A 16764-nucleotide genomic window follows, 5' to 3' on the forward strand; every position below is an offset into this window, starting at 1 on the left:
GTCATTCTTAGTTTCTCCAAGACAAAATGGAGAAGGGGCTGGCAGACAGCACCCTGAAAACCCAGGTGGCGGCCCTTTCAGTTTTTTCCGAGAAGACTCTATCCAGAGAGGTCTTCATTTCAAGATTTTTTTTTTTAGGGCACTTGCACGAAATAGGCCGGTAGCCCTTAAAGTTTTTCCCATTGGGATTTGTATGTTGTTTTACAGGGTCTCACGGGAGCTTCGTTTGAACTCTTACAGGAAGCATTCTTTTTCTGGTAGCCTTCACGTCGGCAAGAAGAGTCAGCGAGCTTCAGGCCCTGGCGTTCACAGAACCCTTTCTAAAAAATTTTTCAGACCGAGTAATCCTTCAAACAGATCCAGCTTTTCTACCTAAGGTTTTTTTCAACTTTTCACCGTTCACAGCAAATGGTCCTACCCAATTTTTCCTCAGATCCTGCAAATCCAGCAGAAGAAGCTTTCCAAACACTGGATGTGAGGAGATGCCTGTTACACTTTCTAACAGTCACCAAAGAGTTTAGAAGATTAAATGCTCTCTTTGTGATATTCTCAGGATCACGTAAAGGGGGAAAAAGCTTCCAAAAGTACTCTGGGCAGTAGGCTTAAATGGGCAATCTTGGAGAAATACACCCCCCTTAGGTATTGCTGCTCATTCTAAAAGATCAACTACAGTTTCCTGGGCCAAAAGGGCCAGTGCTACGCCTGAACAAATATGCAAGGCTGCCACATGGTCCAACTTCTCGACATTTCTCGGTTATCCTCTCCAGGGTTGTCCTGAAAGGCGATTTGAAAAAGATTTAGCTAGACTTACTGGTGACAGTATTTCTAAGAGCCTTTCAGGACAACCGTTACTTCCTTCCCTTTTATCTTAGAAGTGATTTTAAGTATCTGTCATGGTTGTTTGGTGGTTTTCTGTGCTTTGTTTTCCAGTATTTCAGAGACCACACAATAACTGAAGCCATGGTGGAAGAGGAGGGATTTAAAGGCTGCATGTGTTTCCTGGAAAATGGGCGGAGCTGCGCTCTCTCCTAGGTTGTCCTGAAAGGCTATTATAAATACCGTCACCGGTAAGTCTTTTAGTATTGGATAGAGTGGAAAGGAATTAGAACCCCCTGTCAGATTTTATTGCTGTCTGTGTCTTTGTTAAGGAGATTCACCCTCTTAATTTGTTCTGTTTACCATTATCATTGAAAGTAAAAGAAAATCACAAATTTTGGGTTGTCCCCAGAAAAGTAATAAAGACGAAAACTTCCAATGGGGACACTAATTTTGGTGATCTGGGGGTCCATAAGGAATTTAATTTGCAGGGATTTCCTCTTGCTTCCTGTTTGGCTATGAGACAGGAAGTGAAGGGAAATCTCGGTAATAGGACACAAATGAAGGAATAAAATCTGACCAGGGTTATAGGTCTCCCTTACTTTATCCAAAATTTAAAAAAAAGTTTTGCCTATAGTTCGACTTTCATTTTTCCTAGTTATACTGACACTAAAATGTATTTTTATGTTGTGATGCATGACTATACATGTTTTTTATACATGTTTGACTAAAAAATGAGAACAAAATTATTTAAAAAAAAATAATGGTAAATATAAAAAAAGCAGCAAAATAATAGCCCATTAGGGTTAATAAAGAGTTAATTAGGAACATAGTTTATCACTGTCATTCTTATTAATACTGACACAAAAGCTGTAGCTGCTTCTGAGATATGCAACAAGTCCCAGCTGTCACATAGATAGCTGGAAATTCCTAATAATTGCAGCCAGGTAAGAAGGAATAGGAGGTTTTTTTTTTTGTTTTTGTTTTTTTAGGTTATATGCTGTATGCCCTAAGGTCATAACTGTCTAAACTAGTAATCTGCTCAGTCTCAAAGTCTACCAACAAATCTGTAAACCATTTCTCCTCCCTTACAGTGATGGCAAAACAGCTGCTCAATTTTATGGGGCTAGTATCTTGCCTCGGAGTCTTTGTATGTCAGCTTCCATCCAAGCCAAGCTCGATGGCACATTTCATTTAAAGCCCAATTACAGGCAAAAACTCTCCTTCCCACCCCCTCTAACCCATCCTCACAGATTTTTTTTTTTTTTTTTTTTTTTTTTTTTTTCTTACCCAGTGAACCAAATTTATATTCGCCATCCAGATCCCTTGCTGATGCTGTTTCAGCCTGCAAGGATCGCTAGTTCATCGCTACAGGTGTGTCTGAAACTATTGGGCCCCTTTGCTTCCCTTGGGCTTTCATCAAGTGAAAAGGGCATTTTTTTTTGTGTGTGTGTGTGGTGTTTTTGTTTTTTTTAAGTCCATGTTTTGGAGGGTTAATTTTATCCAAGAGTTTGGCTTTAAAGGTAGAAGAGTGCATTAACCAAAATAATTTCAGCACTGTAAATAATTAAATGTGAGGGAGAATAAAGTGCTTAGTAAGAACAAATCCCCTCCTTAAAATGTGACTTGCCAGGTTTCTGGAACAAATAGACATTTCAGAGCTTAGCCATGAAGTCAGGGAAAATCAGGTTGCATCTTGTTGAGGCTTTTTTAAATTCCTAATTCCAGAAATTCCTCTAATATTGCAGTTTGTTTTTTTTTCTAGACATGAAGTGACTGATAAAGAAAACCAACCTTCAGTACAAGTCCAAGTCAGAAACCTTAAGCTGGGAATTGTAACATTCTGGAATTTGGATAAGTTTGAATATAAGTTGGCTGCCATGAAGGATTTATATGAGGTGACTGATAAGTTGAATGCCTAGCATGAGGGTTGACATCAACCACCAAACAAAACTGAATGTTATTCAGCATCATCATGGGAAGATGACTTCTAGAGAATGGTTAGAGAGAATAAGTTATCTGCTTAGTTTCCAGCTATTAAGGAACATAGGTGCTTAAGTATGAAAAATTTGATGACAAGAACATCTTGTTGTCCATAGAAACAAATTAATTTTCAACTACCATTTCTGTAGTCCATGGTTTGAAAATAAAATATCCTTTGCTCTGGTCAATAAGATATGTTCCTACAACCTACTTCTAAACATTAGTGGGACTCTGGATCTTTCAAGGCACTCTGTATTTTGCAGTCTAACCCTTTAGCTATAATGGTACTTGTGCAATTCACTTTAACTGTACAGATGCACTTTGTCATCTGAACTTTGTTAGGCCTGTAAATTCAGCCCAGAGTCACAGTAAATCCTAGTCATTTTAGGAGGGATTTGGGGATTTGATATGGATGAATTACAGACATATAGGGATTTTAATGGCCTGGAAATTTTAAAGGAAAACTATAGCATAAAATGTATAAACATTCTAAATTGTTGTTGTAAAGTAATTTTATAATGTGACTTTCATGATTACTTGGCTCCCATATTGTATGTTTATGGGGATATCTCCTATACCAGGTGTGTCCAAACTTTTTTAAAAGAGGGCCAGATTTCATGAAGTGAACATGCATGAGGGCCGACCATTTTGCCTGACCTTTTTTGAACCATTAAAATTAAATGCAAATTAAATATTTTATGCAAAGTTTATTGCAAACAGCATACTATGCATTTCACAACATTGATGACAATATATGATGATATATAATATAGATATCTTCTACGCTCAGGGTAACGATGAGCTCAGGCATGTTACATTTTACAAGCCATTTGGGTACACAAATGCAAGGAAAGTCAAGTACATAACATGACAGCAAAATTTAATATACAAAAGTTTTGTAGGATGTGTATTCTTATATCCGTAGGTGTAGTGAATCGATTAGTCCATTAATCCAACCTGTAAACAAATTGTGCCCCAGATGCAGAGAAGGTCTCCCCATCCCCCAACCATCTGTCCCATATCTTAGAATATTTTTGCGAAGATCCCCTGTGTGCATAAATCAGTTTCTTGAATGGTAGGGTATCGTTTTGCTTTTTTCTACATCTGCATCGTGGGGGGTACATTCTGCATCACTTCTGGGCTATCACCTTACGCGCCAAAAATAGAGTTTCAGAGATGAATATTGTGTGATACTTATCCACCTCTACATCTGGCAGTAACCCCAATATACATAACTTAGGGTCCAGCACCACAGGGGACCCCATATTGTCATGGAGGAAACGGATAACCTGTGCCCAAAATGTCTGGACAGGAGGGCAGCTCCATATGAGATGGTAAAATGAACCTGGATCAGCTCTGCACAAGCGACACGTCGGATCCGGCGTGTGCTGGAACTTCGCCAATCTCAACGGTGTCAGATAGGCTTTATGAACAATATACTGTATATTTGTGTCAGTCTATCTGACATCTTGAAAGATACTGTCTTGGTTCCTTCTAAGATCTCGTTCCAGTCAGCGTCATCTATAGGTCCTATATCTTGTTACCATTGCGTCTTAGCTTTGTGTGACACAACTGCTACTTCCCTTTGTCTAATTGTGTAGTACAGGAGTGATATCAGCTTTGAGGAGTCATCTTCTAGAATTATACCCAACACAGGGGGAGGCTCCATTTCTAAATCCATACTCGGTAACTGGGTTTTTAGCGCGTGACGGAGCTGCAAGTATTTAAATGCTAGATGGTTTGGGAAGGAAAACTCCTCCTTGAGTGTCTGGAATTGCTTAAGCCCAGATATGACCTGATGGAGATATAGTATTCCGTACCTAGCCCAGACTATTGAATCTGGAATCATTTCCAATTCCGGCATCATATTATTAAGCCACAATGGGGTGTGTGAATGAAATTTCCCCAGATTTTGCTTTTTAAGAGAAATTTCCCATATTCTTTGGTGATGCATCAACATGCCCGAGTTGTACCGCGCATTGAGGCCTGGTGCTTTTTTCCCGCATAGGATAGCCTGAATTGGTGTAAACGTCGGGTGTCCCGGTTTATCACAGACCAAAGATCTATATCGCTGCATTTCCGACGTGTGAAAGTGGTACATATGGGAAAGTTGTGAGGCTAGGTAGTAATCCTGTAAATCCGGGAGGGCCATGCCCCCCATGTCTGTGGGGTTTTTTAAGGTTTGCCAGGCTAGTTTGTGTCTGCTTTGCCCCCAGACAAATGAGTTTAAAATAGCTTCCATCTGTATGAAGAGTTTTAAGGGGATGTATAGAGGGGCATGCCATACCAGATATAAAATCTTGGGCAGTATAATCATCCTCATTAAGTTTACACGGGCCATCACCCCCATAGGCAATCTAGACCATGTCTGCATTTTACGTTTCAGTAAATTAAACAAGGGAGCTATATTTAAAGGAGTGTAGTCCACCAGATCCCTAATAGGAGAATTTAATCCCCTCATGTTCCAGGATATTATCTTAAGGGAGGACATTATCACTGTCTATAAATGCTATAGGATAATACGTGGGGGTCAGGCTTCTTCCATCAGAGCTTCCAGGTCCGGATGGGCATATAGAAAACATTAGCCACCATGCAATATTGGTCAAGGTAATCACCAACAAGACTGTCATAAACCATAAAAACAATAAAAATAGTAACTCAGGGCCTGCAACGGCAGACCAACTTAACCAACTATCCCCACCCCCCACCCCGCCCATCCCCCAGTCCAGCAGGAGGGCTTCCTTTCCCAAACAAAGGTTGACTTTCCAGCCTAACATGAGAGCAATGTGCAAGAGGCGCTCAGCCTCTCACTTCAGACTTATCTAAAAATAATAAAAATGAAATAAGAATAGAAAAAAGAAAGATTCTGTAGTTCGGCAAGGATATCGAGTGTTGATCTCCCGGGTCCCCGGGGGGCACAATCTTCAGATCTCGGGGGTACTATTCCAACCCTCCATTCCGGATCATGATGGTCATTGGCTCTTAAAGTGTGGCGTCCTGTCTCTTCCATAAGGGGTTCCTCAGGTAAGCGTGTCGAAAGTGGTCTCAGTACCCGCCATGCCTGTCTCCCACCTCGTCGTGTAATAGGGGGAGGGGGAAGGGGAGAAATAAGAGAGGGAGAATGACTCCTCCAGGCGGTCTTGGTGCAACCGGGTATCTCCAGGAAGGGGCACATCAAGTAAGCCTCCATAAGGATTTTAGAAGTCACTCCCCCGATGCACACCGCGTTCGGCAATTCTCTAGCTGTTCCACAGATTCAGTAACCCAGCCATGGTGTACTTAAGTGTATCCTGGAGGAAAGAATCCTAGTCAGTTCCTGGGCATCAGAGTATGGGGAGTACATAGTTCCTCTCCCCTCCCTCAAAGGATTCAGGAAGGAGAGTAGATGCATCGGGATTAATCCTTGCAGAAGGGGGCAAACCATACAGATCGCTGGTCCGCTGTACATAGCAGCATATAGTGCGGTGTTATCACTGACAGGCTGAGTCCGATTATTCAAGGAGGTTGCCACCATGGAGAAGAGTATACAGGTGTATGAAAAAGAGAGCTCTGAGCCCTTGCCTAAAGTTCAGCATTCCTGCGGAGGGGCTAGTTGGGGAGTGTTTCAGCCCATTTTGCAGCTTCTCTGGGTGAGGTGAAGAACTGGATCCTCTCCCCATCTTGAACTCTCAGCCTAGCTGGAAAAAGCATGCTATACTTTACTCCCTTCTGGTGCAGCATCCCTCTGACATGATCGAAAGCCTTTCATTGGCGTTGCGTTTACACCGTATAATCTAGAAAAATGAGGAGTTTTGTGTTTTCAAATTTAAGTTCCCCCTGCAGCCTAGCCGCCGCAGCACTGTATCCCGGTCTCGGTAATGTAATAGTTTAAATATGAAAGTCCGCGGGGGGGCTCCCTGGGAGCCTCTTGACGCCGGGATACGATGAGCCCGTTCTATGGAAAAGTGGGGAGAGAACTTAGCTCTGGGCAGTAAGGATGGTAGTAGCTCCTCCATGAAAGCCACCGGGTCACCCCCCTCAGCTTCTTCCGGAAGGCCTAGAACTCACAGGTTATTGCGCCTGTTACGGTTCTCGGCGTCTTCAGCCTTGATTTCCAGGTTTTTTACTTGCAGTTTCAGGGCCTGGAGGTCTGTGTGATGCTCCCTCTGGCAATTTTCCGTCTCAGAGGCTCGTCTCTCCAGCTCCGTCACACGATCTCGGAACTTATCCATGTCTCTACAGATGAGGGCCGCCTCAGTTTGTACGTGGTCGATCTTCGTGGTAAGTGCAGCCTGGCATGTTGTGATCGCCAGCATTAGGGCATCGAAAGCTGCCGAACCGGCCTGGATGCCACCGTCAGGTGGTGGATCTGTCTGGGCCTCCATATGGCGGGCCGCGTGTGTCGTAGGCCGCAACGTAGGACGGGTATTAACGGAGGTCGTAGAGTTGCTCTGTTTTCCGTAACGTTTGCCCGCTGGCATCGCCCGGTCCCCCTGCAAAGATTCCGCTGAAGGATAGCTGCTTTGCTGATCACTATCACCAGGATTGTATTAGGATTCGGTGCCGGAGACGGGAGCTCAGTTAAGACATGTCTGCTCCCAGCGCCATCTTGGACACGCCCCCCCCCCACCAGATCCCTAGTCACCTCCACCCCCAAGTATTTAATCTTGGATACCCTGGCAAGTGGTAATGGAGGGGACGTGAGGGGAGGAGGGAACACATCTACTGGAAGAATCTGGGACTTGTCCCAGTTTATACGCAGACCCGAGTATCCCCCCATTTGTTCTATACGTTTTAAAGCAGCCTGGAGTGATGGTCCCTGATCCGCAAGGTATAGTATGGTGTCGTCGGCATACATTCCTATTTTATCGACTGTGGGGCCTCAGGGCAGACCTTGAATATCAGGGTGTGCTCTAATAGCAATGGCCAGCGGTTTAGCCGCCAGCGCATACAGTAAAGGGGAGAGGGGACATCCCTGTCTGGTACCCCTCTCTAGTGGAAACTGCTCCTAGAGCCAGCCATTCACAAAGATTCTCGCTTTGGGTGTCTGATATAGGAGCTGTACCCATTTAATGAAGCGTGACCCAAATCCGTAATTATGTAAACATTCCCACAAATATGGCCACTCAACGGAGTCGAAAGCCTTAGAGGTATCGAACGCCACCACTACCCTCGTTCCTGAGTTATCATGACGGGCTTGAATATTCATATAGAGTCGCCTGATATTCATGGCTGTGTTTTTCCCCGGCATAAATCCTGTTTGGTCCATGTGAATTAATGTAAAGATAGCGGTGTTTAACCTAGAGGCCAGGATTTTAGCTAATATTTTGATATCTACCTGCAGGAGTGATATCGGCCTGTAGGACTCAGGGAAGTGCAGGTCTTTTCCCGGTTTGGGGAGGACTATAATTTGGGCTTCCTGCATAGATTCAGGGAGAGAGTTCTGATCAAAAATGGATTGGTATAATTCTTTCAGCCTTGGGACCAAGATATCTATATATGTTACATAAAATTCCAGAGGTAGTCCGTCCATCCCCGGGGCTTTAGATTTGGCTAGCTGTGCTATTGCTTCTGTAATTTCATGTTCAGTAATAGGTGCGTCCAGGAGCTCAACTTGCTCTTGGTGCAGCAGGGGGAACTGTATGGAAGATAAGTATGAATGGATCTCCCTTTGAGTGTATGTGCACTGAGATTTGTATAGATTGTCATAGAATTGTCTAAATCGGGCCGCCACCTGTCCCGGGTCTGTTATTTTACGTCCGTCTGGGTCCGCAAGCGACACTACGACTGGGGGCTTCTCGTCCATGTGGGCAAAGTACGCCAACAGTCTCCCAGCTCTCTCTCCCTATTCGTATACCCTCTGTTTACAACAAAAGACACATTGTTTTGCCTTCTCTATGTGTAGTTGTGTGACTAGGCGTGTCTGCAGTTTCACTCTGTCCAAGTTTTCACAGGATGGGTTGGAGCTGTAGGCCACCTCTAAGTCCCATAGTTTGTCAGACGTGAGTTGGAGTATGGTGTTAGACTCACGTTTTAGCCTATTTATTCTGGAGGACAAGATCCTACAAGCATGATTTTTAAAAGGGACCCTTTTCTGGGAACACAAAAATCCCAAAACTGTTTTTCTCTACTCAGAACGCTATTCTGAAGCCCCTTACATATGTGAGACCCCTGTGTACTGAAAGTAGAAGGGCAAAAGATCAGTCCAAGTGGCAGACAAAAAACATGATCAATTAAAAGGCCGAGGTTGGTGCACGTGGAAGTCAGAAATGTGGTTTAAAACGGCAGGCAAAGGCTTTGTCGGTAAACAGGCCAGGGTCAGTTAACGTGAAAGGTAGAAACATGGCAGCAGGCAAATGATCCGAACAGGTATTTGAAACTGGGCAATGGCAGTCTGTTAAAGGGGAACTAATATCTTATGGTTGTGTGATAACTTATGAAGCAATCTCTGATACACAGGCCAGGCCAGGTTGGGAGGGACATTGGGGACAATAATAACTGGTATCTCTTCTAACTCCTCCTCTGCTGCATACACAACATCTTTTGGCGTTGTCTCCTGGATTCTGTGGGGGGAATGTTATAGGGAAAATGTTGCTCATGAAGTCGACTCACTCTATCAGAGCGACTGCTTCCTGGGGCGGGTCCCTGCTGGTAAATCTGGGCAGTGACAATGTCTTCAACATATTTGAGGTAGGTGATGGGTTGATTTTTGATAGCAGACATACGAATTAAACATGGCCATATGAAAAAGATGAAATTCAACTTTTTTATACCAGTAATGGGATTTTCAGGTTGATAAATACGGTTGTAGCATCTGGTCATTTAAATCCAGCCCCCCATGAATAGATTATAATCATGGACATATTCGGGCTTTACAATGGGGCCGCGTCTTATCTGAATCTCCACCAAGGTGTCATTGTGGATGGTAGACCTCATGCGAACATCTTTATTGTCCCTCCATGTCACCTCATAAATTCGGATTCGCCGCTTTGTAGCCTTTTTGCTAATAAATTCTGTGGGAAGCCCTTCCTGTTTTTCTGAAGGTACCGCAGGCCAGGGTTTTTTCATGATACAGGTGACGAAAAAGGGGCAAGCTGCCGTAGTAATTGTCTACATATAAATGACATCCTTTTTTGAACAGGGGGATATGCAAGGTCCCAGACAATTTTGCCATTGGTTCTGATATATGTTGGGCAATTGGGGAACTGGAGCTGGGAGTCTTTGCCTTCATATACACAGAAGGTGTACACATATCCAGTGGCTCTATCACAAAGTTTATTCAGTTTCAACGTGTACCTTGCCCACTTACTTGGAATATATTGTTTGAACTGCAGCCGGCCAGTAAAGTGGATAAGGGATTTGTCCACACAAATTTTGGTCTGGGACAAACACTTTAGCAAATCACTTTAAAAAAAGGATTTATTAGGGGGCATATTTTATACAATTTATCGTGGTTGGGATGATCTCTTAATTGTCATTAAAATGTAGGAAACCCATAATTGTGTCCATAGCGTGTCCTGGACATGACAACAGAATATATCGGTATGGGGTTGGTGGACCAGTAGGCATGCAGTTCGTTCTTCTTCTTTGTAAGCCCCATATTAAATTTAAGGCCCAAAAACAATTTGAATTCGTCCAGTGTGAGATGTCACCATTGAAACATACGGGTGTAGGATGAATTGGGGTTTGAGGCAATAAATTGCTCTGCATAGAGATAATCTAATTGGGAAAAATTTGTAGTGTTGTACTGCATACTTGGTCATAAGGGGTTTACTAGGGCATCGGGAAGGTAGGACTGGGCACAAATTCTTTGTGTTGGGTGTGTAATTCAAGTACTGGTACTGGGCTCCTCTTCCTGGGGTCTGGTGACGGTTTCCTGCGTTGACTCTGTCTTCGATCCACTGCTCTCTACTGGCTTGTATTCCAAACCAGAATCAGATGATGAGAGCTCCCTGCTGCTCTCATCATCCGACATTAGGAATAAGGGACTTGATGGTGGTACTGATGGCGGGCCTGTGTGAGGGTACTGATGGCGGTACTGACAGTTCATTGATGGCGATACCAATGGCGGGCACGTGTGACAGATCCAGATGGGCTGTGTGACAGTACTGGTGACAGGTCCTCTTTATTGGTGGGGGTGCATGTTGTGCACAGTAAGGTGTAATAAATGCAGATAGACCATAAATCGTTCACTGATCTCCTGCTCTCTCCTCACACAATCGGTGTGTGACTTGAAGAAGCAGGGATCACCTAGAAACGGCTCTCTTTACACTTGTGGCCGGCTGTGATTGGACACAGTCGATCACGTGGTAAACCGCCAATTTCATTGGCTGTTTTCCCTGATATAGGGGACAAGCGCCATCCCTGATCACTGCGGTGCGCGCGCTCCCGGGGGGCATGCATTAGGCGTGCATCATCTGTTTTTTTATTGTGATTGGACATAGTCAATCACGTGGTAAACAGCCAATTTGATTGGCTGTTTGCTAGGGTTGCACCGATACTTGTATCGGTGGCGATAAAGAGCATTTGCATTTTGCATTTGTGCAAATGCTCCTATGCTCGGTACATGGGCAGCCTTAGGGATGATCGGTGCGGCAGTTGGGGCAGTTACAAGCACCAATCTCCCTGTATAGCTTTTCTGACAGCTGCTTCTCCTCTTCTCCCTCCCGCGGCTGTCAGGGAGATCGGTGCTTGTAACTGCCCTGCTGCACCAATCTCCCCCTCTGTGCTCCCCGGGTCCTTCTCTGGGTCCCTCTCTCCGTTTTGTCCTCCGGGTCACCCTCTGTGTCATTCTCCAGATCCCCCTGCGTCCTCCCTGGTCCCCCATGTCCTGAATCTTTCAGGATGGAGAGCAGAGGAAGGAGCCAGGAAATCTGTCATTTACCGGTTCCTTCCTTTTCTGAATGGACAGAGTCATTTACTCTGTCCATTCATAACTGAGCATCGTAAACCTGTGTTTACGATGTTTCAGTTTATCAATGGATAGGAGCCGTTGTCTCCTGTCTATTCATCTTCAGTGCAACTGAGGCTGCAGAGAAAGGGACTGGGGGAAATCTGTGTCCTCAGTCCCAGACCCCTGATATCTCACCAAAGTCCCCCACAAGGGCTGAAAAAGAAAAAAAAATTGTAATAAATATTTCAAAGTAAAATTGTAAAAAGTAATTGAAAGAAATAAATTATTAAAAATAAAATTGTAAAAAAAAAAACTGCTGACATGTGCCACTGTCAAATGACCTTTAGAAGTATCGGTATCCGCGAGTACTTGAGAAAAAGTATTGGTACTTGTACTCTGTGGTATCTGTGCAACCCTACTGTTTACCCTGATTGGGGATGCGCTCTGTCCGAGGGACAAGCGTTATCCCCGATCGCCGCGGGGCACGCATTAGCGGCGCATCCTGCTGGACGTCATATGACCTCCGGTCAGAATAATTTAACCACTTTGCGCACCTAATTTTGTTATAGGGTGGGCAAGAAGTGGTTAAACAGCTGTAATCTGTCTCTTGTGCTGTTTGTGAGTGTGCTCAGCACCATCCTGAGGAAGTGGCCAGTGTAGTAGCAAGAAATGCATTGACTATGTTTTATACTATTATGTAAGCAATAAATATCGAATCTATGAAGAATTCATTTCTCAGCTTCTCCTTTGCATTCAGGCGCCTCTGCTGACACCATTTTGCCATCTTTTGGGGCTCATAAATCTCTTAATGTGAACACACCAGAATCCTGAGACTGCAGAGCGTAGGATCATCTGGATCTCCCACCGAGCATCGAGAGCGACCTTGCTTTGCGCAGGGACAGTCAAAAAAGAGGCGGCACTGTCCCACGAAACACGTCTGGCTTACACAGATACACCATGTCCTACAGGCGGGTTGCCACATTTTAATGTGATACATTTTAGACCCAATATGATATATACTTTTACAGGGAATTCTGTCATGGAGGATATTCTTCCACACCATGCCATATATGTCACAATATTTTTTTTGCTACAAAAACCTGTATTTATGCATGTATTTACTGTCATATACTTGGATATTTAAAACTGCAGAAAGAATTAATATATCTATGTTTAATAATTATTCATTGCCCAATATTATGCCTCATTCAAAGTCCCAGTCTTTTTCCATTTCACATACATAGCTACATAGTCTGGTTGAAAAAAAGAAACAAGTCCATCTAGTTCAACCAATAAAGGAGGTTCCTGTCTCAGTCATGAGATCCACTGAGGAGTGGTTATTTTGGGGTCCTCACACCTTCTTTGTCAGTGTCCAATCACCTGAAAATACCTGTCTATATCCCAGTCGTCTGAATCTTGCCTGTGTCCTGTACTGTACTCCAATAAATTGATTTTACAGGTACTGTAAGTAAAAATCCCATTTCTTTTTCCAATGTCTGCAGAATCGTGGCAGTCCAAAGGAAGATGATATATTTTATGATCCTGCAGATGAATGGGAGCCAGATCTGTCAAAATCATCGTTGTCTAATTTCTCAAGGCGCAGGTAAAGTGTGGAGACATTACAACACACATTTGTGAAATAGACACTCCTACTATGAAACCATTTGAGTTCATAAAAAAATAAACATCATTGTGGTAATAGGACAACTGAATGGCTAATTCACAAAATATATTGTATGGTTGCACCAATACTGTTTTTTTTTTTTCTATTGGAGAGTACGAGTACCGATACTTGTGCTCAAGTACTCGCCGATACCAATTACCAATACCTTTTGAATGGGCTCAAATTGCACTGCAGAGAATTGCATGCAATTTGAACAGCAAGGTGTAAAACCTGTCCAAACTGCATGCGGTTTCCGGCACTGCTCCTGTGTGAACCTAGACTGAAGTCACTGTGACAAGCCTGGGTTCACACAGGAGCGGTGGGGGAAACCGTATTGATGTGCTAATACTTGTAGTGCCGCTCTAAGTAAAAAAAGAGGTGTATATATAGTCCCACTGGTACCCAGGAATGGGCTGCTAGCGAAAAATGTCACTATCCAGGTCCCAGAATGCAGTGACATCGCCGATCCTCCAGTCCACCTAATTAAATCAGAGAATGTTTTGCATTCATTGAGAAAATTAAAAGTATTCCCTGAATGGCGCCCGTGCCAACCGGCTGACCACTTGTGTTCAGAATGCAGCACCCCGGAAGCTAATGGAGATCATTTGAGTAGTGGCTTCTACTCTAGTGATTTTCAGCTTCTAGACTCTGTAAACAATGCCATACCTGGAATTCTTCTTTTAGGCTTTTAGTTATGCATGTTGCTTTTGAGCGTTTTTGCTGTGCTTTGCGTGGTGTTCATTTTTTTTTTTTTTTAACCGCGTTTTTACTGCCATTAGCATTTTTGCTTTTGTGGTGTGTATGTGTGTGTGTTTATTTTTTATTTTTTTCCATTTACTGCCGCCTTGTCTTTAACAACCGATGAGCTGAATGTAAAAAAAGAGAAGAAAAAAAATCGTGAAAATACGTTGCAGGGTCCCCCCAGGTCCATACCAGGCCCTTTGGGTATGGATTTGGAGGGGACACCCCACACCAAAATTCACAAATCCATATCAGACCCTTATCCGAGCATGCAGCCCGGCAGGTTAGGAAAGGGAGGGGATGAGCGAGTGCCCCCCCTTCCTGAACCATACCGGGCCACATGCCTTTAACATTAGTGGGGTACTTTGGGGCCTCTGCTCCCCCCCCTTACCCCAAAGCACCTTGTCCCCATGTTGATGGGAACAAGGGCCTCTTCCCCACAACCCTGGCCGGTGGTTGTGGGGGTCTGCGGGCGGGGGGCCTACCCTACCTATTAACCAAAAAAAGTAGTGTAGTGTGACAAGACCGGACACTTTTTGACAAGTCCTTTATTAAAAATGTCCTCTTCCCGATTTTCATCCTTCTGTCTTCTACACCCGCTTCTTCCTCCGGTCCTCTTGTTCTTCAATGTACCCCATACTCCTTCACATGGGGGGGTGGGGTGGAATCTGGGGGCTTGGTAAAGGGGGCTTCCGGATTCTGATAAGCCCCCCGCTCGCAGACCCCCACAACCACCGCCCAGGGTTGTGGGGAAGAGGCCCTTGTCCCCATCAACATGGGGACAAGGTGCTTTGGAGTGGGTTTCAAAGCACCCCCCCATGTTGAGGGCATGCGGGCTGGTGTATGGTTCAGGAAGGAGGGGCTGCTCACTCGTCCCCTCCTTTTCCTGACCTGCTGGGCTGCATGCTCGGATAAGGGTCTGGTATGGATTTTGCGGGGACCCCTGCGCCATTTTTTCTTTAAATTTTGGCGTGGGGGTGTCCCCCCCAAATCCATTCCAGACTAACGCTGACAGCTGATGACTCATCGGTTGTCAAGAATGTGGCGGCCGGCTTTCTGGCCCCACTCCTTAGCAACCAGCTATTTACAGTGAATGTAAAGCCAAAATAAACACAAATCGCTGTAAAATCGTTGTAAAAACGCAGTACTTGAGTTTCGGAATGTGGGTCCATTGAAGTCTATTAAAAGCAAAACGCTGCATGCTGCGGGGGAAAAAAAAAAGTCCCTTTCCAAAAACGCAGAGGCTGAAAAATGCATTGATGTGAACGTGTTTCATAGGAACCCATGTTAAAAATAATGTCCTGTGTTTTTTCATGCTTTTTGCAGAAACGCATTTGTGTGAATGGAGCCTTAAGAGCATTTTCTATCTGTTCAATATGTGCAAAAAAATTAATTTGAATTATATCAGAGATCTTGCATTCTAATAGCTTCCTGTGCTGGCTCTTATCGGTTACGTTGTTCTCTGCTGTCTCAGGACTACAGAACTACTCCTCTGTTATGAAGGAAAGTAGAGGTATTTGTAGTGGTGGTCTAGGGTGACAATGCTGCTTCTCCTTAGATATTGCGTGGTGAGTGTGTTTTATCACCCCAGGACAGGAAGTGTGTTACTAGCAGGATCATTAGGTGAACATAAAGGTAAAATTCCTTAAATAAAACAAATGCAACCCTAAATCTAAACACTAGCAAGTTGCAATATGTCATTTTTTTTTGTTTTGGTGTTTAGATACACTTTAAATGTTCTCTGTTTCTTCTGTTACTGTTCACTTTTGCAATATGAAGTCCAAGTATGGATTTAGATCTAAGTACCACTAAAATTCTGAAAATATGGTTTAAAGGGTGCATATTTTAAATTCTTTCTTTTTAAGGAGCAAAAGTCTTATGAAGAGCAAAAGAATTTCAGGATGTCTGTATGAAATACGTGTTCACCCTATTCAAAGTTTACAGTCTGGATATTCATCAGGTATTAGTTGTAGAAGCTGCCATAACACGGTTGTCATGTTTTTGTATCATATTAGCTTATTTAGGAGGAAAAAAGAGGCTAATTTTAAATCAATAGGTCTTAATTTTTCAACAATTCATGTTCTACTCCTGGATAGAGTGGAAACCAGTAAAGTGTTTCTCGCTCAATATTTTTATTAAAAAAGGTGAATGGTAGCACCAAACTATTAAGAGGAGTAAAGATTTTCATCAGATTTTTAATTTTTTTGATCTTTGACTTCATTGTGGATATATTTCTTCACTTAAAAGAGAAGTGGGGGAATCTTAAAAAGCAAAAACCCAAACATTTATACCCACCTAGATGGCCCCCCTCCCCCGCCGGCTTTACACCGCAAACTGAGCGACCCAAGACTGCTGGTTGCTCAGTTCTTGGTCTTCTGTTAACAGAGAGCCGGTGACTATCAGTCACCGCTCTGTGCTTTGCCCCTCCAGCGTTCACTGGAGCTCCAGGCTGTGGAGGGGTGGGAGTGGCTGGCCCAGGCTCTCAGCAGTGCCCTGAGAAGCTGAGACAGCTGCTGTCCATGCATCTGGTCAGATCCTGACCTTATTGTCAGGATCCCTGCAGAGCCTGGACTGGCTCTGGGATTTCAGACAACATTAGGCTTTAGCCCACTGTTGGCTAAATTTGGGTCACAGGAGTGCAGAACTAAGGGCACTCCTGTGACCCACAGGAGAAGTATGGCCAAAAGCA

General features: G+C 43.9%; 1 protein-coding gene across 1 annotated transcript in view; it reads left to right on the plus strand.

Moving 5' to 3' along the window:
- Positions 1-16764, plus strand: part of KIF14 (kinesin family member 14) — a 162775-nt gene that overhangs the window by 117152 nt on the left and 28859 nt on the right. Inside the window, exons 21-23 of the mRNA XM_073592947.1 lie at positions 2582-2714; positions 13174-13274; positions 15941-16035. Coding sequence (XP_073449048.1) covers positions 2582-2714; positions 13174-13274; positions 15941-16035 — 329 coding nt within the window. The remainder of the gene's footprint in view (positions 1-2581; positions 2715-13173; positions 13275-15940; positions 16036-16764) is intronic.

The sequence above is a fragment of the Aquarana catesbeiana genome, linkage group LG07 (genome assembly GCF_042186555.1).
Source record: "Aquarana catesbeiana isolate 2022-GZ linkage group LG07, ASM4218655v1, whole genome shotgun sequence".
NCBI lineage: Eukaryota > Metazoa > Chordata > Amphibia > Anura > Ranidae > Aquarana > Aquarana catesbeiana.